The sequence below is a fragment of the Callorhinus ursinus genome, unplaced genomic scaffold, assembly GCF_003265705.2.
Source record: "Callorhinus ursinus isolate GAN/ISIS: 27379988/994484 unplaced genomic scaffold, GSC_fseal_2.0 scaffold2, whole genome shotgun sequence".
Lineage (NCBI taxonomy): Eukaryota > Metazoa > Chordata > Mammalia > Carnivora > Otariidae > Callorhinus > Callorhinus ursinus.
The window spans coordinates 54,698,841-54,720,194 of record NW_027397064.1 but is presented as its reverse complement, the minus strand read 5'-3'; the positions used below and the strand labels follow the sequence as shown (position 1 = coordinate 54,720,194).

The 21,354-nt window shown below is 55.3% G+C and overlaps 3 protein-coding genes across 3 annotated transcripts; all 3 read left to right on the top strand.

Annotated features, from left to right (window-relative positions):
• The first annotated feature begins 2,246 nt into the window (after nt 1-2,246).
• HOXD11 (homeobox D11) lies at nt 2,247-14,222 on the top strand. Its single transcript, XM_025849734.2, has 3 exons — nt 2,247-3,082; nt 3,883-4,337; nt 14,100-14,222. The coding sequence occupies exons 1-2, from the start codon at nt 2,299-2,301 to the stop codon at nt 4,116-4,118; spliced, it is 1,020 nt and encodes a 339-aa protein (XP_025705519.1). The 5' UTR covers nt 2,247-2,298; the 3' UTR covers nt 4,119-4,337; nt 14,100-14,222.
• HOXD10 (homeobox D10) lies at nt 11,648-15,054 on the top strand. The gene is made up of 2 exons (XM_025849743.2): nt 11,648-12,716; nt 14,100-15,054. The coding sequence occupies exons 1-2, from the start codon at nt 11,762-11,764 to the stop codon at nt 14,375-14,377; spliced, it is 1,233 nt and encodes a 410-aa protein (XP_025705528.1). The 5' UTR covers nt 11,648-11,761; the 3' UTR covers nt 14,378-15,054.
• Nucleotides 15,055-17,489: 2,435 nt separating this feature from the next.
• On the top strand, nt 17,490-20,037 carry HOXD9 (homeobox D9). The gene is made up of 2 exons (XM_025849788.2): nt 17,490-18,742; nt 19,090-20,037. Exons 1-2 carry the CDS (start codon nt 17,956-17,958, stop codon nt 19,329-19,331), a joined length of 1,029 nt encoding a protein of 342 aa, XP_025705573.1. The 5' UTR covers nt 17,490-17,955; the 3' UTR covers nt 19,332-20,037.
• The last annotated feature ends 1,317 nt before the right edge of the window (nt 20,038-21,354 follow it).

Below are 21,354 nucleotides of genomic sequence, written 5' to 3'. Positions count from 1 at the left end.
GGGTCCTGAGCTGCCGCAGGCCAGTGTGCAGTGTCCGGGGAGCCATTTTAGGAGAGAGATCCAGGGGCGTCGACCACGAGCCCGAAAGGGAGAGGCTTGGGCGGGCGATGGAGATGGGAGGCAGATAAGTGTGCTGGCGGTCTGGACCGAGGAGAAAGGGGCGAGCAGGAATCTGGGCGAGGGTGCCAGCTGGGAGGGGGGTGCACAAAACGATGGGCAGTTCTGGGGCGGGGGGAGCCTCCTTGCCCTCCAGTCGCCACAGACCTGTTTGCGCAGTGTTCGGAGGAAAGCAGAGATCGGAGGGGGGCGGAGGAAGAAGAGTGGGAGGGAGAAAAGGAGGGAGGAGAAAAAGGGGGGGAGGACAACGGCCAGAAAATAGATATGAACTCCCGATCGCCCGCCTTTTCTCTGTCTGTCGGCATGGTGGGCAGAGCCTGCCCCACGGGCACTGCGGCGGCCGGGGCCAGGGAGGGAACCAGCTTCACAGCCCGCACCGCCTGCCCTGGGCGTAAGGCTGAGGTCCAGAACCCAGTGCTGGGATTTCCTGGGCTGAGGAATCTTGGGGAGAGAGGCAATGTCCTGGCCCTCGGCTCTGGGATCTGGGTTTGAGGAGCTTCTTTCTGAGAGGCCGATTTTACCTTTGGAAAGCGCTGGCTCTCCTGGAGGCGGGAGTCCAGGCCTGGCCTGGACCCCCGGGGCTAGGAAAGAGGGACCTGGCGGCCGTGGAGGAAAGTGAGGCCTTGGGGCAAATGGATGGGGGGCTCTCAGGGCCAAGTGCTGCAGAGAGGCTCAAGCAAGGAGGAAAAAGCTGCTGAGAGCATTCCGCCCCCCCCCCCCCCGAGCCAACGGCCCCCCCGGGGGGCCCCCCCCCCCCCCCCCCCCCCGCAGAGACCATGCCTGCCCAAGGGCACTGCAGGAGCCTAGGGGAGACCCGGCGGCGGCGTGGATGCGTAGGCCTTGGCGGGTCTCCGACGCAGGGAAGGGGCTGGTTGTGAGGCGGGCTGGTGGTAGCCCAGGCCAAAAAGCAGAGAGGGTGAGGAGGGTGTAGGGGCCAGTGGTTTGTCTCCGATTGGTGGGGAGCGGGAGGCCAGGCACCTTTAGAGGAGGACTCCAGGTCCTTTTGTTCACCAGACCCCCAGCTTCTAGAGGGCCACGGGGCATCTCCGCTGGCTGAACTTCCTCTTTGCTTTAGCACTGGGAGAGGAAAGGCAGAGAGGCGACAGGGAGAGCAGAGGTGGTGACACACAGCTAGAGGAAAGGAAGAGAAGATCAGGGGACAGAGAAAGAGGAGAGGAAACGAGGAAAGTAAAAAGAAGGAGGAGGGCAAGAGGGAACAAGAGAAGGGAGTGGGAGAAGAGAGGACAGGAGAGAAAGCAGTGAGAAGACTGAAGGGAGACCAGGGAAGGAGAAAGGGAGACAGGAACAGAGAGAGAAGAGAGGGCGAGAGATCCGAGTGGGCACCGAGGCCCGGGCCTGGGTGAGCTCCTGGTAGGGTTTTGGTGTGGGTTTTTTTCGAGGCTGGCACTCGCGCTCCCGGGGTCAGGAGTGGGGGAAGCCAAGTTATTCGGCGATGAACGCGCAGGGCTGAGAAATATGTAAATCAGGGCTCCGTGTGCCCCGAGAGTGGCGCAATTACGCCCCTTGAGAAAGAAGCAACAAGCTCCTGACCGGCAAGCTGCAGAGGGGTGGCGGCGTCGCGGGGGAGGGAGCGGTTGCAGGAAGGGGTGTGGGGGGTGGGAACCTCACAACCTCACACCTAGTCCCCTGTGCCCCGGGCTGGGGCTCCCCCCTCCGCTCTTCGCTTCTTTCCCTTCCCCCTTCCTCCCCCTTCCTCCCCCGCCCTCCTCCTCCCCGCCGGCTTCGGTCCGCGTACTTAAAGCGGCGCGGGCGGGCGGGCGGGCGCGGGCGGGCGGCCCAGCCGGGCGGTGGCAGATGCACCCAGCAGTGGCGGCCGCTGGCGGCGCACAGGTGACCAGCCTGCGGCTCAGCCTGGTCTGGGAGCGCCCGGGGAGTGCTGGCTGGAGCGGGAGACTGATCCGCCCCCAGCGCACGCGTGCCTCGGCGCCAGGAGCCGTCCCGGGGCGTGTTGGCGAGAGCTGATATAGATATAAGGACATTTCTCTCCATGGCGTCACGTGACATAATTACCACCAGAATCAATCAAGATGAATTGCACGTCAGCGCCCGGTGGGGATTTTTGCTTAGTTGATCCTGGCCCAAGCCTCTTGTGCAATCGATGGCTCAGGTTGGCGGCGCGGGGAGCGGCCCGGGGCTCGCCGGCGCGCACGCCGCGGAGCCATGAACGACTTTGATGAGTGCGGCCCGAGCGCAGCCAGCATGTACCTGCCCGGCTGCGCCTACTATGTGGCCCCGTCGGACTTCGCCAGCAAGCCGTCCTTCCTATCGCAACCGTCGTCCTGCCAGATGACTTTCCCCTACTCTTCCAACCTGGCGCCGCACGTCCAGCCCGTGCGCGAAGTGGCCTTCCGTGACTACGGCCTGGAGCGCGCCAAGTGGCCGTACCGCGGAGGCGGCGGCGGCGGCGCGGGGGGCGGCGGCGGCGGGGGCGGCCCCGGCGGGGGCGGTGGCGGCGGCGGCGCCGGGGGCTACGCTCCCTACTACGCGGCAGCCGCGGCGGCGGCGGCGGCGGCGGCGGCGGCCGAGGAGGCGGCCATGCAGCGCGAGCTGCTCCCTCCCGCGGGCCGCCGGCCGGACGTGCTCTTCAAGGCGCCGGAGCCGGTGTGCGCCGCGCCCGGGCCGCCACACGGCCCCGCGGGCGCCGCCTCCAACTTCTACAGCGCCGTGGGCCGAAACGGCATCCTGCCGCAGGGTTTCGATCAGTTCTACGAGGCTGCGCCCGGGCCCCCGTTCGCCGGGCCGCAGCCCCCTCCACCTCCTGCGCCGCCGCAGCCCGAGGGCGCCGCCGACAAGGGCGACCCCAAGACGGGGGCCGTTGGCGGCGGGGGAAGTCCTTGCGCCAAGGCGACCCCCGGCTCGGAGCCCAAGGGGGCGGCAGAAGGCGGCGGCGGCGATGGCGAGGGGCCCCCGGGGGAGGCGGGGGCTGAGAAGAGTGGCGGCACAGGTAGGCACCCGGTGCGGGGCGGGCGGCTGGGCCGGGGCGGGGGCGGGGGCGGGGGGGGCCGCGCGGGGGGGGGGGGGGGGGGGCCTCCCTCTGCTTGCGCCGTTTTATGTGCTACTTTATAAGCGTTCGAAGGGGTTTATACATCCTATAAGATTTCCCGGGCCGTTGTAAAGTGTGTTTACGATAGGAAACCAATTTAGGTGGGCTTAAGGTAGACTTCGAAGGGGACATTAATCGCTGCACAGAGATTTTCCCCAGTTTAGGGGGGTGGGTATTGCTAGAGACCATGGAATGAGGAGGGGAGATTTCAAGCCACTTTGTGAATGTGGACACTCGAACCTCCTGCTCTTAAGGGGGTGGGGTGGGGAGATTCTTGAACTGGACTTTATCCAAGCCTCTGGCTGACGCGCGCTGCTGGCTGGAGTAGAACAGATGCATGGGCGCGCTCGTGTTTCTCTCCCTTCGGGTTCCAACTCAGAGCCGGCCTTGCCCTCTGCTTCTCCACCTCCGTGCCAGGGTGTGTGTGTGTGTGTGTGTGTGTGTGTGTGTGTGTGTGCGCGCGCGCGCTCGCGTGTGTGTGTGTGTGTGTCTCCGTCCGGGCGTGAACACAGGTCCACGCCCGCACTCTCTCCTGTGCCCGCCCATATATCATCCCCCACGACTCAGGCAGGGCCTTTCAGTGGCGGCAGGGGACGTCCCCAACGGGCCGAGGCCTGGCTCTCGCGCGGGCCTGGGCCGGCAGGCGGGCTGCAGTGGGCAGCCGGCGGCCTCTCTCACCTCTTGGTTTCTTTGCCTTGCAGTGGCCCCCCAGCGGTCCCGGAAAAAGCGCTGTCCCTACACCAAGTACCAGATCCGCGAACTGGAACGCGAGTTTTTCTTTAACGTGTATATAAACAAAGAGAAAAGACTCCAACTCTCTCGGATGCTCAACCTCACTGACCGGCAAGTCAAAATCTGGTTCCAGAATCGCAGAATGAAAGAAAAGAAACTGAACAGAGACCGTCTGCAGTATTTCACTGGAAACCCCTTATTTTGAGAGCTCCAGGAAGCACCCCTCTTCCTGAGCCCCACCCGCCCACCCACTTCCCCACCAGCTTGCCCTGGGCAGGCCCAATGTTCTTGGGTTTAATGATGCCTCTTCTCTGTGGAACTCCACGATTCCTTCCCATGGTCAACTCGGGACCTCCCAGCGACCACTGCTGCCTGCGGACGAGGCCGGGGACTTGGCCGAATGGATCCTAATAAGGGGAAAATGGTAAATGCGAACGTCCCTTTACAATTTTACCGCCAATGTGCTGTTGTTCTCCCTCCCTCTCTCCGAGTCCCCGTGGGGACGCTGTGGGATCTGTAGAGAGTTAGGCCGCTGGGCTGGAAGGCGCTTGTTTTTGTTCTGAGTTTAAGGGACCTGACCATCCCCCTTGGTGAATGCAGATTATTTAAACTCTGGGAAATGTATCTTCGGTCTGTCGGTCTGTCGTATCAAGGCATAAGTCACTGTGTTTTGTGTGAATAAATGGTTTCTGGTAAAATGGAGGTTACAGCTTCAACACAATATATGATTTTTTCCTCTTGAAAGAAGTTTAGTGTCTGATTAGGGGATTTTAGTGGCCAGAACCTTCTCCCATATTCAACTGAAGATCAAGTGAAATGCTTTTTAATCCCACTGAAATAAGAGTAGCTCTCTCCCACCCTGTCTAGGCTACACTGGTTTGAAAAATCACTTTAGGGATGAATTTCTGAATTAAGGATGTGACCCGGCCATTCTGGTGCTGCTTTCTCCAGGCAATGAGGCTGGGGCAGCAGGAACCTAAGAAGGAAGTCTCCTCCCCCATTCCCAGTTTAGTGAACTTGGAATATTTGAAAAGACAAAAACCATTTTTAAAAACTTGTTAGAAAATCTAAATTTACTCTTAACAAGGTGTCAAGGAGCCAAGGTCCCTTAAAAAAAAAAAAAAAAAAGAAGCCAAAATTAGAAACCTTCCTTGAAAAAAAGATAGTTTGCTAAAAGGAAGTTACCAGTGGTGGAGAGGGCTTGGGATCCTTGCTAGTGTCAGAGCAGGCGTACCTACGGTAGAGAAGGTAAGATCCCTCCCTGGAATAGGGCCTGAGGCTGCAGACCCACTTCTCACTGCATTTATCGCTTCAGGTTAAAGAATGTGGTGGGGGCTGAACTGCACTTTATGTTGCAGGGCCAGGCCAGGCTGTTTACAAAACCTTGAACTGTCTAGACAACACCATAAAAGCCAAAGTTCTAAACAGCTTAATTGGGTTATATTATACACCTTCTGGTGGGCCCAAAAGAGATTTCCGCAATGTGCAATAAACTGTAGGAGTGAGAAAAGCATCTCTTTCTCTGAAAAAAGTAAAGTGAATCATGACTCTTAACCTCTCCTAAGCCCAAAGTAAAAAGAAAAAAAAAAAGAAAGAAAGAAAGAAAAGAAAAAGAAAAAAAAATCCATAAGATATACAGTACGCCATGCATCTTCAGAGGAGGTATACGTTTCCAAATACAAAATTTTTTTAATTGCCAAAGTTTGGTGGGGGGGGAGGAGGAAAAACATAAGTGCATAAGTGTATGCCTTTGAACTTCCAAAATGTCAAGGTCATCACCTTTAACCTTTCTGAATAATTAGGCGCCTTAAGGTTCTTCTGTGATATTCAGCCGCCACCCACTCTCACACACACATTCTTACACACATCCAGACCCCCACATACATTTATGACCACACAGCATCATATCAGGGGTTCACCATAAATCTAAGCAAATGCCTAATTTCAGGATCAATAACCTTAATTTCCCTTCAAACATTTGTGTAATTCAATAGCAGTTGACTTCTTTTTAAAATACTGGTTAGATTTAAGTGTCTACCAGCATGTTTTTTAATACAGTTAGTATATACTGAGGTGGGTTTTTTTGAGGGGGAGGTCATAGACAGCATTCCCCTTTGCTCTAATGAAGAACCACGGCTTTCAAAGCAGGCATTTGATTTGAAAGCGGAAGCTTTAGTCAGATTTACACCTTCGCTATATTTGAAAAAAAACTGTTGCACCGTCAGATAAGTTATTGTACTTTCTATGATATGGAACAAAACTAAAAATATTTATATTGTTTTCCAAAGTGTCCCTCAACCTTTGGTGAAAATTGCAAGAGAAACAAAGCCTATGGTTGAATAATTTCGTTCGGAAGGGGATTTCTTTGTGTGGAATTCTGGGCGTCCGTTAAAATGTCAGTGCCCTAGTAGTATAATCGTTGCAGGAGCTTAAAACTGCTTTCTTTCTTTCTCTCTCCATCTTTTTTTTTTTTTAACTGCGTCTAAATGTAGCAAGCTTGTGTGTCCACCACCTTAGGTAAGCCGAACCGAGAGATACCACTTCCCGTTTGCATGGCCTTGGAGAGCCACACGGGGGCGTGCTCACGTTCCAGAAGCCGCGTTTGGCGGAGAGGCCGCGGTACCCTATCTTTCCAATACTGATTCTAATATGCAATCTGAGCCCGTTAGAAACAGGCGGCCACTAAGGTATTTGTTTGCTGTTTGTTTGATCTAAGCAGCCACGAGGTGTGGGAGGTTGTATAAAGACAGAGAAAAGGGAGCTACCCAGATTCCTGAAACAGACAGTCACCTAATCGTTATCTCCTTAAAGATAACGCGGTTGCAAAGAATACCTTGGTATAATCTGGTGGTGTCAAGGAGAGATTTTTTTTAAAAGACCAATATGTACATTTCCAAATAGGTCATGCCACTGAGAGTTAATTAAATTAGAGAAATTAATTTTCTTGTTGGTTTGAGTATGGAGAACGATGTGAGGGTAGGACCAACTCCTCCCCAAAACAGCGTCCGTCTCGTACGCTCTCCGACCGCCTGGGATGATTAAAAGGCTTTTGTTTAAGACAGATCGGGGCGCCGGCAACTTAGCTGAGTGTGGTCTCAGAGAAAATGAGACGCGTCGGGACTGAGGGGGTCGTTCTGGGCGAGGGAGTGCCCCCCAACCCGGCCATGCCTGGCAGCCGGGGCTGCCGGTAGCCAGAAGCGCAGGCGGAACTCTGAGTTGGGGCGCCTAGGGCAGGCTGGGCTGACGCGGCTGCGGGAAGCCGCAGACTGTCCCGGGAAACGTTTATACTACGAGGCAAGGCGGCGCGGAATGGGGATTGCATTTGAAGCAAACGAGCTTTGCGTTTGACAGAACCCTGGACACTCTTCGCAGCCGCCTGCTGGCTTTGAGCACGGAGTTTGATTTTTGACACCAGCTCTTGGAAGCAGTCTTCTTGCTGCATGCCCTCCTGGCCCCCCATCCCCCTTTTGCAAAACCCCTGATTTTGGGGAGGGCCTGTGTCGCCATCCTCTGTCCAAAAGGGAGGGCTCCAGGACATGAAAGGGCTGTTCTAAGGGACGGTGGCTGTCCCTTCTTTCCCGAAGTTCATTTTGAAGCGCCTGCAACTCCCAGAATTAGTGCCGGCCTCCTGGGCCCTGCTGTCTCTGTCTCCTTTCTCCAAACCCTGGACCAGAGGCCCTGGGTCCCCCCTGGGAGCTGGCATCAGCTTCAGTGGAGGCTGGGGCGCCATGAGCCCCCCAGTGAGGCGCCAGCCAGAGGCATAGGTGATCCCCATGGGCACCCCGGCTCCTGCCTGTCTGACCGCCGGTCCTGCTTAGCTATTGTGAAGCGACATTTCTCAGAGCCTAACCTGGCTCTCAGTCCAGGTGGGGAGGGAACCCTCCTCCCCAAATGTCATTGTGTTCCTCTTCAGGCAGCTCCAGCAGGGGTGCGTGTGGCCTTTCAGGGCCCCTTGGCCTTGGCTGGCAGCCTTCCTCAGACAACGGGCACTAAGCAGTCTGCAGTTCCTTTCCTACCAGCAGCGCCCAAACGGGCCTGAGAAAGGACAGAGGATTGGACCAGGACTTCTGGGGGGCTGCAGACCCGACCCCTCCTGATTGTTCAGAGCCTGTGGGGCTCACGGAGTGTGGCCACGTATCTTGAATCACCGAGATCTCAGATCCTGAAGTGGAGGGAAAGTGCGCCAAGTAGGAGTCTTTTGTGTCTGTAACAGAAAGAGGCTCCCGAGCCGCCAGCCCTTTCGCACAGTCTCCACAGACTCTTCACTGAGTTGGTGGTGGCTTCCACAGCCTGCCCATTTGCCCCCTTGATTTCTTTTCACATTGGCTGGAAGGGGCACAGTGCAACCCGGAGGGGCTCCCTGGGGAAGCAGCCTTTAAAATTTGTCCCCATCCACTCTGCCCCCAAAGAATGGCCCAGCCCTGAGGCCACTCAGGGCCCAAATTCAGGGCCAACCTAGGAGTCCCCAGGTCTACTCAGGCCCAGGGTCACTGTTCTTCCTGGTGACAGAAGAGCGCAGATGCAAGCCACTTCTTGATTACAAATGCTAATTTCTTGCTAAAGCGACCCTATTAATTTTTCTCTGGAAAGAGCTGTGCCAGGGAGAAGGATGTCTTGGTACAAATATGGATATTCATCTCCTTTATAGTGCAATATTGATTTATTATTAATGGTAACTGCTCCAGCTGATCTAAAGATGATCGAAAACGGCAGCGATGCAGCTACATTAAATACTCCTAAGCAAAATACTGGCTGGCCTTGAAAGCCACTGCCTTTTCATTCCACTTGCTCCATCCTAGCCTTAAGAGTCTTAGCCAAACTTTCCAACCTCCCAGGTCCAGATCATTCTCCTGTATTATTTCTGTTTTGCTCCATTTTTATTACAAAATTCCTCTGAAATATTGGAGTCTCTGGCCTCAAGGAACTGGTCTGAAGGCAGATATTTGAGAAAGAATAAAAGGGAATTTTGTGATAATAGATTCAAAATTATAGCCGATACACAGATTTTCTGTGAATGAAGAACTATTTGAAGCCAAATCTAACGTGGGGATGACTTAGAGCCCGGAGCCCCTGGGAATTGAAACAGAAAGGCCCCCAAATTCGGAAGGCAGATCCTGCTCGTGCTGGCTCACCGCAGACCTACCCGCTCCACAAGGAATTGCTGGTTTTTAGCCTGAATGTTTGCTTCATGTATAAATAAAGATTATGAAAGGGCATTTGATGGGCATAAAATTCCCGATTAGATTGAACAGTCTTGCCTCACGAGTGGGGTAGGGAGAACTGGACAGCCGAGTTCCCGCAAAGGGTGAGATGCAAAGGCACAACAGTCCCGGAGCACCAGGCTGGCGTCAGGGCGCCTGCCGAGAGCGTGTGCAGCGGGCACTTTGTGCAGCCCTGGGCACCCTTAACTGTGGCCAGGATCATGATCTCCACCTTCTGATAAAACAATTTTTGGGGTGCTGGTCCGTGGCTGTTAGCTTTGAACAGGACCGGTAGCAGACTAGAGTCAAAAGTTGGATTTTTTTTTTTTCCTGCCTTCCTCCCCCTCTCCCCCTCCATCCTCAAGCTTAAAAACAGCCATCCCTACGGAAAGATAATGTTTAAACCCCGGGCTTTGCCGGCCGGCATCCCGTAGCCAGAGCAGTTAGATGCGCCAGGCTTTTAACCTGACAATGATGTTGTATTTGAACAGCTGCGTAAAGGTTTAAAAGGTCTGTCTCATTGCCACCGCGGAGTTTTTTAAAAGGGGTTATTGTTTGGGCGAGGGCACTTCGAGGGGACAGGCAAAGTGGTCCCAAGGCCGAAAATAATGTTCAGAGCCTGTTTCCACCAGGCCAGGGGAGATTTCCTTTCGGGGAGGGGGGACAGAGGGTTTGCTGGAAAAGGTTTTTGGGAAGCAGTGAGCAGGCTCCTAGTCCCCCCCCCCCCCCCCCCAGAATGCGGAGGCGCTTTAATGAGCATCGGGCTCCAAAGAAATGTTCAGCTGAGGCGGAAACCCAATTTGCCCACAAGTTCAGTCTCTGGGCCTGAAATCCAAGGCCAGCCCATGACAGCGCGAGTGTGGGGAGAAGAAAACCCAGCCGCCTTTCTGGACAGAGGACTGGTTCACGATCAGGGTTTCCGGGGCCCTTTTCCTCTCTCCGATGCCGGGAAGGGGGTCTGGGAAGCCCGCGGACGGCTCCTGTGCCCTGGCCCGGCCCCTCGACCGGGGCAAGCCTTTGGAAATCAAGGTTAAAGCTCCCCGCTGCTGCCCGGAGGCCGGGGCTTCCTAAGGGCGGCTCACCCGCCTGCAACCAGAGAACAAGAAAGGAAGTTGTTGGAGAAGTTTCTCATAAAACTCTTGAGTTTCCATGGTGGTGATGGTGGTTATTCTTTAATGAGCTCGACCACAACCCCAGACCAAATCCTCTTTATAGAACTTTCCGTCACCAAAGGAAACAGAGGACTAAGGTTCTCCCACCTCCTTTTTTTTCTCCCTCTCCTTACCCCAGCAAAACGGTGTCAAACAATTTTAGGAATGGTCCAAAACTATAAAACTCAACTTCTGACAAGAGTAGAGCTTTTAATATTTGACGATTTGTGTTAAAACAAAAAATTGACCTTCTTGGTTAGTAGTGAAGGGGAAAAATCAATAGTATAATTTTCAATAATTCATAAAGCGAATGCCATTATGCTAAATCTTAACTATTAATCTTATCCTTTACAAAGTCTCGATTGATTTGTTAATAAAATATCTTCCCGTGTGTGGCAACAGCGGGTATAACTCTTTAAAAACCTTCAGAAGCAAGAAAATTACCAAGTAGCCCAAGAATGTAGATGAGAATTTTATTGATCGCCCTGATTCTTCTTAATATATATTAATAAATTCCACAACCTTTTGTACCTTGCACTTGTCAGAAACCAATGCTTTTACAAAATCCATAAAAGGAAAACATATTTTTCTTTGCAGAAGAACCAAATGACACCTTTGCCTCTCTCTCTCTCTCTCTCTCTCTCCTACTCGGCCCAGTCAGTTTTCTAAAACTTCTGGAGTCTGAGGGCGAGAGCTTTCCCCTTTCCTTGAAAAAATTCTTTTCTTTCTCTCTTCCTTCCTTCCTCTTCGCTCACTATTATCAGGGTGTGTAGGGAGGGAAACCTCGGTTTAGTTCTCCCGCTGGGAGTTGGAGGGACGCTTTCGAGGATAGCCAACTGCTGGCGAGGGATTGTCTCCGGGCTGAAAGCTCCCAGCGGCCCGGCCGCAGAGGTCGGGGTGTGGTTCCTCCGAGAGAGCCGAAGGCTCGGGTAGCCCACCCGGGGCGCGGACGGACCGGGATCCCGCATCTCCCTCGGGCTGGAGGAGGGAATGGATGGCGCCAGGGCCGGCCAGTCCTCGGGGCTCAGGGCCGGCCGGCTGCTTGGCCTCAGCCCTCGCGGCCCTTCTCGCCTCCGCTGCCCACGATACCTTGGCCGCGTCTTTGCGTGAGACATCTTTACTGCGGACCCCTGGGGTGGGATGTCTCGGAGCCCGGGGAATCCGACTCACCTTCCCAGGCTGCCCGGGAGAAAATGACCCAGCCGGGCCCCCACCCCCCGCCCGTGCCCCGGCTCTTCGGGCGCGTTCGGCCTGGGGGTGTGCGGGGAATGCTTCTGTGTGCTGGCGCCACGGCACCCTGGCTTCCCTCCCCGCGCCGTGTTCTCCCGGACGCCCCTCTGGCCGAGACTTTCCTTCCGCCAGCGGGGCCCAGAGGCCGGAGCGGGGAACGGGAGTGGGGCCGGCCGGCCGGCTGAGCGAGCCCCGGGGAGGCTGGCGGGCGACGGAGAGGGCTGGACCGGTTGTCTCCGGCGCGCACTATCGCGGGCGCGTAGTAGATGTCGCTGTTGTCCGTGCTTACGCGGCCGGGCGGCCGGGCTCTGCAGCACGTGACCTGCGAGGAGGCTGCGGCTCAAGGCCATTTTCAAATCTCATTGGCTTGGTTGTCATGTGGTCGGCAGAGGCATCCACAATTACACAGGGAATGTTTTCCTAGAGATGTCAGCCTACAAAGGACACAATCTCTCTTCTTCAAATTCCTCCCCAAAATGTCCTTTCCCAACAGCTCTCCTGCTGCTAATACTTTTTTAGTAGATTCCTTGATCAGTGCCTGCAGGAGTGACAGTTTTTATTCGAGCAGCGCCAGCATGTACATGCCACCACCTAGCGCAGACATGGGGACCTATGGAATGCAAACCTGTGGACTGCTCCCGTCTCTGGCCAAAAGAGAAGTGAACCACCAAAATATGGGTATGAATGTGCATCCTTATATACCTCAAGTAGACAGTTGGACAGACCCGAACAGATCTTGTCGAATAGAGCAACCTGTTACACAGCAAGTCCCCACTTGCTCCTTCACCACCAACATTAAGGAAGAATCCAATTGCTGCATGTATTCTGATAAGCGCAACAAACTCATTTCTGCTGAGGTCCCTTCGTACCAGAGGCTGGTCCCTGAGTCCTGTCCCGTTGAGAACCCCGAGGTTCCTGTCCCTGGATATTTTAGACTGAGTCAGACCTACGCCACCGGGAAAACCCAAGAGTACAATAACAGCCCCGAAGGCAGCTCCACAGTCATGCTCCAGCTCAACCCTCGCGGCGCGGCCAAGCCGCAGCTCTCGGCCGCCCAGCTGCAGATGGAAAAGAAGATGAACGAGCCCGTGAGCGGCCAAGAGCCCACCAAAGTCTCCCAGGTGGAGAGCCCCGAGGCCAAGGGCGGCCTTCCGGAAGAAAGGAGCTGCCTGGCTGAGGTCTCCGTGTCCAGTCCCGAAGTACAGGAGAAGGAAAGCAAAGGTCGGTATGAGCAAGTTGCCACCCCCGCGGGGCGTGCAGCCCGGGAATCCGGCAGAGAGGGAGCGCCTGGGTGCCCAGCGTCGAGCCCGGGCAGCTGAGGCGGAGCCCGACTGGCAGGTGCGGCTCCTCCTGGCTTTTAGAGGGGTAGTCTCGGTCTCGAGATGGTCCCTGCTTCTCCCCGGCTGCCCTGGCCCTCCTGGCTAGTCCTGGCCCCACGCTGATGGCGCCTGGGCAGAGGATGGGCTTGCTGGGTTTATTTTTCCTGAGCTAGACTTGAAATGCAACAAAAGAGGGCAAATGAGACCTGCGGCTCGTAAACACGGCCCCAGAACCTCCTTTCTCCTGCTCAGATTTGCAGTCCCAGCTTTGCCTTTCACCCGATGATGATTTTAAGGCGGTCCAAGGCACCGTGTTCGTGTTCAAGTGTATGCACCCCGCATCCTGCGAGCTTGGGGGTGGCAATGGGAACGAAATGACTGGGCTGGTTGGTGCTTGGGCTGGGGAACAGGGCTCCCAGCCTCTGCGGGGTTAGGTAACCTTGGCTTTGTCTGGGGAAAGTGCCGCAAGCTTTGCAATCCATTTGCAAAGAGGGCAAAGGCTGAAGGGGGGAGAATGGAATCTGCAGGGCCCACCCGGCAGGGCCAGCCTTGGGGCTGGGCTGGGGCAAAGGGCCAGGGGTTCTGGCTTTTTGAGAAGGAACCCTGCCCCTAAGCCTCTCCCCCAGTGTCCAGAGGTGGGCCACAGTAAGGAGCCACATTTCTTGGGGGGGGGGATGCTTTTGTGTGGGGACAAGAAGGCATGAGAATGCAAGAAATTCTGGGGAGTACAACAATGCCCAGGCAGGTCTGTCGGAGAAGGTGTACTCGCTTACTTGGTTATCTTTTGAAAGAGAAGGGCAACTAACCTGGTTGTGGGGCTCCCCGCCCGGGCAGGAAAACTGGGGAAGAAGTGGCAGACTTGAGGATGTGAGGCAGCAGTGGGGTTGGTAGTCTCGTTCAGGCTGTGGGTTGCTTCTTCCACTCCAGCCCAGTGATGAGCTGCCCACTTAGAATGTCGCTCGGGAGATCCTGAAAGTTTACTATTGTACTAATGTTTTGTGCAGGTCAGAAAGCTGAGAGAGAAAAAGAGACAGAAAGAGAGAGAACCCTGACACGGAGGGCAAGAGTACCCGCCCATCGTGTCATTTTGGGCATTTAAACTAATCTGGCATCAATTACAAATCCCTTCCAAGGCCCACCTCATATGAGTAATGTTTAATACCAGCATTTCCCAAAGCGGCCTGCCTGCCAGTGGGGTCATGGCCAAGGGTACCTTTGAAAAGACTGAGAGAAAAAAAAAAAAATTCTTGATTTTTTTTTCTTCTTCTCCCTTTAATTTTGTTAGAGGAAATCAAGTCTGATACTCCAACCAGCAATTGGCTCACTGCAAAGAGTGGCAGAAAGAAGAGGTGCCCTTACACTAAGCACCAAACGCTGGAATTAGAAAAAGAGTTCTTGTTCAATATGTACCTCACCCGCGAGCGCCGCCTAGAGATCAGTAAGAGCGTTAACCTCACCGACAGGCAGGTCAAGATTTGGTTTCAAAACCGCCGAATGAAACTCAAGAAGATGAGCCGAGAGAACCGGATCCGAGAACTGACCGCCAACCTCACCTTCTCTTAGGTCCCAGGCCCGTCGGAGGCCAGGATCGGAGAGGGGGCACCGCGTTCCAGGGCCGAGTGCTTGGAGGACTGGGGAAGGCGGAAACAAAACCTTCATTGCTCTTTGTTTTTTGTTTTGTTTTGTTTTGTTTCCTGCTAGAATGTGACTTTGGGGTCATTCTGTTCGTGCTGCAAGTGATCTGTAATCCCTATGAGTATATATATATTAAAAAAACTAGCACGTGTAATTTATTATTTTTTCATCGTAATGCAGGGTAACTATTACTGCGCATTTTCATTTGGGTCTTAACTTATTGGAACTGTACAGCATCCATCAGTTCATTCATCCATCCAGCAATGTGACTTTTTCATGTTTTTCCTAATGCAAAAGGTCTCTGTGTGTGGTTAGTCCATGATCTCATGGCGTTTTGAATACATCCAGTACTTAAAAGTACTTAAATTACATATATATTTAAAAAAAGATTAAGAAAACCCACAAGCTTTGGGGGGAGGGGGACTAAAAAAGCACATTACAATGTATCTTTTCGCAAATGAATTTAGCAATTGTCCTTGGTGAGATGGAATATTGACGACTTATGCCTTGTAGCCTTCCCTTGTGGTGCATCTGTGGTTTGGTAGAAGTACAACAGCAACCTGTCCTTTCTGTGCATGTTCTGGTCGCATGTATAATGCAATAAACTCTGGAAACGAGTTTGCTCCCTCTGCTTTTCTGAAATGGACACGTTACGGTGGAAATGAAAGCCTTTGGTGAGATTATCTTCCGGTTAAACTGCTTGTTTGGGGCAGTTGGGGGTGGTGATAGAGAGCAGGAGAAGGAAGGTGGGAGAAGCTGGAGGAGGCCTAGGGTGCTAAAATTTGGCAGTGGCAGAGAGAGTGATAATCCAGCCTGGGTGTGCTTGTTTTCCTAGCTGGGAAGAAGGGGAGTCTTCTCCCCCTCCCACCCCCCAAGATAGTAACATAATTGAATTCTAGATGGGTATATGTTTCCCTCTAACCAGAGCCTGGTAAGACTGTGCCCACGCTGCTTTTTTCTTCACAGCTCCCCATTTGTGTGTTTTCCTGTCTTTGGTTTTGGTTGTTATTTTTTAATACTTTCAGTGGGGTCTTGGTGATTTCTGGCTGGAATGCCATCGTCAGGGGCTAGATTGAAACCAGTCTGGCCCACCTGGAAGCCACCGGGCCTCCATTACAGGAACAAGGATAGCCAGCAGCTAGCACTGCAACGGATCCAGTTCTGCCCCCTCCTTTCCCTCACCCCCCCCCCATCCCAAGCACAAGACAAGCCAGGCCACAGCGAAGCCGAGGATGGGTGAGTTTTCCCATCCCACTTTGCCCTGGTTTCCTTGTGGAAGGATTTCAAGCTCATTAGCTTTTAGTGGCCCACATGAAATTTTCTTAAAATTTTCTGAAAAGATTTCCCCCCCAGGTAATGCTCCCTCTATTTAATTATAAAATGCTGGTTGGAGCCACTATATCTGGGAGGCAAGAAAATGAACAAAAGGTGACTGAAAGGGACTTTGCAAATGAACGTGACTTCCCATGAAGTCCAATGTTCCAGCTGCCGACATAGCTTGGAAAACTCCAGCCAGCCTTCACCGAGGGAGTCCAGGCTTATCTAGCCCTGCGTGGGAGAAAGGAGAAGAGGCCTTAGAGGGAAGAGCTGACAGAGAATTCGTTTTCTCAGGTTATGCTGTGGTTTCAAAAGGTCTCCACCAGCTTCAAGTAGCTTGACAAAACACATCCTTTTCACTTTTTCTTTTTCTCCCCATGAAACTATCTATTCAGGGACTCTGAGCCTCACAGCTCTCATCCAGGGAGTCTTTGGGAAATTCAGTATTTATTCAGAGTTTTAAACTTCCTCCTGAAAAACCAAGAACCTTCCCCAGTTCCAAGACAGAACCCTTGAGGGGAGCCATTTCCTAGGGGTGGGACAGAGAAGGCTCGGAATCAATGCCAGGTTGGAAACACTGGAGTAGATTTGCCCAGACCTCCATTGGTTGGGCAGGAGAAGGAGGGCAATTTTAACTTATCCGTTTCCTCCCTGCGATGTGGGGAGCGCCATTAGTTGTTGACAGAGGGCCATGTCTCAGAGGAAAACCTGTGCTGCAGGCAAAGGCATCTCCTCTGGAACAAAATCAGAAAGCCACTGGCAAAGGCAATCAATCAGGCCATAAGTAGGCATTTACCCCCTTCCTTTCCGGGGCTCGAGGTGGGCTGGGATCCCTCCAAGGGTGCCCTGAGCAACTTGTCGAGTGAGGAATATATCCTCTGCCGCCTGCTCTCGGGCTGCTTTTGTCTCGGCTCCCAGCCGAGCTTCCGAGGCTTTGTACCATGGATTTGGGAGTGACAATGGGCATTTCCCTCAGATTCAAGGCTGCCCGGCCTTACTTCTGGGGGGCAAAAAAAAAAAAAAAAAGAAGAAAAAGAAGAAGAAGAATTCGGAAGACAGTGGACCGACAACCACCACAAGAGGCGGCCCAGCCCCGGGGAGATGCGCTTCCCGCGGGCCTCTCTGAGGCAGGGTTGGGGCGGTGGGCGGCAGCGGGCCTGCGCTTGCATTTGGGTTCTGCCCTATGGCGTGTTCTATTCCAGGGCCTTTCCAGCAGCCCCTGAGAAGACAAGGCATCCTGGCCGCCACAGTCCCCGCGGTGCCTACTCTACAGCCTGCCAGCACTTCCGAGGGCACACAGAAGCCCCAGCGGTGGCCGCCGCCGCACCCAGTCGGCGGGCCCAGCTGCCCCAGCTCCCCCCTCGGGCCGCCGCGTGTGCTCAGCCTCACGTCGGGGGTGTGTGTGGCTGCGCGGGCGTGTGTGAGTGTGGTAGGGGGAGGAGGCCCTCCGAGCTGCTCCATCCGTCCGTTTTATTAGGGACACATTAATCTATAATCAAATACACCTCATAAAATTTTTATTGAAAGGCATAATATCATTACAGAGGTCTTCCACCTGTTTTAAACAACACGACAAGCTGTGAGAGAGCGTGTGTGGGTATGTGTAGGGAGGGGTGGGTTTGGGTAGGGAGAGAGGCACAGGGAAAAAACTCCCCTCGGGCGCCAGGGGGCCGCGTCTGAAGGCCGGCCTGCCTCGGGCCGCATCCCACCCTTCGTGCCCCGGGCTGCTCCGGGCTCTGGCCCGGCGCTCGGTGAGCCCGGGACACGCGGCCGGTAGCTCAGAGTCCAGGGGCTGGAGAGCCAGCCTAGGTCTGAACTGCAAGACCGAGGGCAGCAAGGGGAGACGAACAAATAGTCCCCAGCGCCTCCTCCGGCCACAGTCGGGCGCAGCGGTTGCAGCCACCGCCAGGCTGTCCGAGCCAGGCCGGACCGAGCTGGGTGCACGGACCGGGCTCATCGGCTCTAATTGCGGCGCTTATGTTGATGATGATTTTTTTTTTTTTTTAAATCACAGCAGCCCCCAGTTTAGCGGACTGATTTACTCCCGGTATTGGTAAATATGATCACGTGGGCCGCGCGACCAATGGTGGAAGCTGCAGCCTGCGAACTAGTCGGCGGCTCGGGCGCCGGCGGGGAGCGGCGCCGCGGCGGGCAGTGTAACCTTGGGTGGGAGCGCACGGCGCCTCAAAATGTCCTCCAGTGGCACCCTCAGCAACTACTACGTGGACTCGCTCATAGGCCATGAGGGCGACGAGGTGTTCGCTGCGCGCTTTGGACCGCCGGGGCCCGGCGCGCAGGGCAGGCCCACAGGTGTGGCCGACAGCCCGGCCGCTGCCGCCGCCGAGTTTGCCTCGTGTAGTTTTGCCCCCAAATCGGCCGTGTTCTCCGCCTCGTGGTCCGCGGTGCCCGCCCAGCCCCCGGCGGCGGCGGCGATGAGCGGCCTCTACCACCCGTACGTGCCCCCGCCGCCCCTGGCCGCCGCCGCCTCCGAGCCCGGCCGCTACATGCGCTCCTGGATGGAGCCGCTGCCTGGTTTTCCGGGCGGAGCGGGCGGCGGCGGGAGCGGCGGCGGGGGCGGAGGTGGCCCGGGCCCTGGTCCCAGCCCCGGCCCCAGCGGTCCACCCAACGGGCGCCACTACGGGATTAAGCCAGAAACCGGAGCGGCCCCGACCCCTGTCGCCGCCACCTCCACCTCCTCCTCCACTTCCACGTCTTCCTCTTCCAAACGGACTGAGTGCTCCGCGGCCCGGGAGTCCCAGGGGAGCGGCGGCCCCGAGTTCTCCTGCAACTCGTTCCTGCGGGACAAGGCGGCAGCGGCGGCTGGGGGAACCGGGCCCGGGGCAGGGATCGGGTCCGGGTCCGGGGCAGGCGGCTCGTCGGAGCCCTCGGCTTGCAGCGACCACCCGAGCCCAGGCTGCCCACTGAAGGAGGAGGAGAAGCCGCATCCGCAGCCGCCGCAGCAGCAACTTGACCCAAGTAAGTGCAAAAGAAATTGCCCCCTGATTTATTGCTGAAACCTGTAAGGCTCGAATGTGCAAAACTGATAGTTTTACTAACCTATAAAAACGTCTAGACGCCTACTCTAGCCTAGGCGAGCAACACGCATCCATAAAAAGCTTCCCATAACCACCTACCCTAGGCGCGAGGTTTGTACGGTAAACAGAGCGCGGGCATTAAGGCTTTTTATGATAATTCCCCCCAAGTTGTGAAAAGCGGCCATCCTTGGTGAAATTAATTTAACGACCTCTCTCCCCCACCCTGTCGTCTTTCCTTCCCCCCCCCCCCCGCCCCTCGATCCCTTTCTCCACCCCCCCCCTTCATAGACAACCCTGCAGCAAACTGGATCCACGCTCGCTCCACCCGGAAAAAGCGCTGTCCCTACACCAAATACCAGACGCTTGAGCTGGAGAAGGAATTCCTCTTTAACATGTACCTCACCCGGGACCGGCGCTACGAGGTGGCAAGGATTCTGAACCTCACAGAGAGACAGGTCAAAATCTGGTTCCAGAATCGTAGAATGAAAATGAAAAAGATGAGCAAGGAGAAATGCCCCAAAGGAGACTGACCCGGCATGGCGCCGGTGGGACCACTCTGCGCTGCAGAGGCAGTGGGGGTTTTGTTTGTGGGTGCTTGATTTCCAGAAACTCACCAGCGATTCGGACATTTCCCCCCCACCCCCTTTTAGGTAGAAGTGACTGTGTGGTTGGTCTCTGTGAGGTATTTGAGGGACTCTGTATTTGCTCGCTTCTGTGTTGGAGAAATGAAGTGCTTTGGGGTTTTGCCTTTTCCTGCTCCCTCCCTTTCCTGGACCGTTGGTTCCATAGGAAATGCTATATTTTGTGGGTGCACGCTGGATTGAGGAGCCCTCTCCTGTGTAAATGTCCCCTATGTTTCTGAAAAGTGCTGTAGTTTAGCCCCCAGCGCTGCTCAAGCAGGGGCCAAATGCGCCCCACTTCTGAGAATGAAGGCAGAGCGACAACAGTGGGAGGCCCGCCCAGGTTGCCCAGCAGTTAGGAAAGTCCCCTTTCCTCAGGGAGCCCGCGGGCCCTTCCCGGAGACCTGGAATGAGGCCGAGGGGGCAACCCAGGGCCTCTGGTGGGTGGGGGGTTATTCTCAGTGCACTGGAGCAGCCAGGCTCTCCTGGGGAGGGCTCGGCTTGCGTCGGCGGCCGCGGGTGCGGGCCCTCCTGGTTCCTGCCTGAGGACCAGTTGTAAATGTTACCGCTTCCTACCAATAAAGGTTGACCTGATCAAATGGAGCCCAGGCGCTGGCCCTGAACACTCTGTGCCTGCTTTCTCTGTCTCTTTGCAAAATACCACCCCCACAGGACTTCCTCCCATCCCTGGGAGGGAGACACTGCTAAAAATTTGGGGCCCTTCCACCTGAGCGGTCTGTCTGATGTGCCTCTGAGTCTCCCTTTGTGTGGGCAGAGGGGGGCCCTTGGCTGCTCTGTCCTTCCCCCAGCCTGCTTCCAGCTTCTCAGCCAACTCTGGAACCTAGGCCCAGTGACAGCCTTGCAGCAGTGCCCAGTGGAGCCCACGGGCCCCAGAAGCCAGGCACCCTCTTGCTGGGGCGTGGGCACATCGCACCCCATGTCTCCCTCTGTTCATGGAGTACCAGCCATCCAGTCCCCTCTCTAAACAAGGGAAAGGCCAGCTCTGCACTCTGGAGCAACTCCCCCACCTCAACAGGCTGGCTGGCTCCGGGAGGGCTGAGCCAGTTAGGCTGTGAGCTTCCACCGTACACACACGAGCCCCAAAGTGACCTTAGCAGATCGAAGTGGTCAAGGCTCTCCTCCGCAGCTATCCCCACCCCATCTCATCGCCCCCCTCCCCCCCAGCTCAGTTCCAGTGCGTGTTTAGCCCCCAGTTTGGCCCTCTGAGGGCCGCATTCAGGGGCTAAAATGAAGGTCATTGTAAGTGAAGGTTCGGGCCCAGCACAGCCCTTGCAGGCCCAAGAGTGGGTGGCACCGGGTGGCCTGGGCTGGGCGGAAGGGGGGGCGATGGCAGAGTTTGGGGGGATCCTGATGAAAGAGGGGACTTGAAGGAAAAGCAGAGGGGGGCTGGGAGGGAAAGCCAAGGCCCAGATCCGGCAGAAGGTGCAGCGTACCCCCCGCCCCTGCGGCCAACCCGATACCTAGGGCTCTTTGAAAACAGGAAGAGCCAAGGTGTCATAAAGCCATCGAGCCGGCGAGACGTCTGGAGGTAATGAGTTTACGACAGGCTCGGCGCTTCGCTTTGAAACCATCTCATTTTGATGTTGTGTTTGTGGGAGGAAGGGAAAAATGCAGACAAAACTGGGTCTTAAAATCTGGACAATAAAATATAAACAAGACTGTGTTGGACCAAGAAGGCAGGGACTTGGGAGCCCCCGGTGAGGTGTGAGCACCTAGGAAATAAAAATGGGGGAGGGTAGGAAAGAGGAGATGATGTATTTCTGATTTTTAAAATGGGCCGTGTATTAGAATTAGCCCATGGTGGGTGGCTCTTTATAATATTTCACTATGGCGGCGGTCTAGGTTGTTTTTTCTTTCTTTGCTTTCCTTCCTTCCTTCCTTCCTTCCTTCCTTCCTTCCTTCCTTCCTTCCT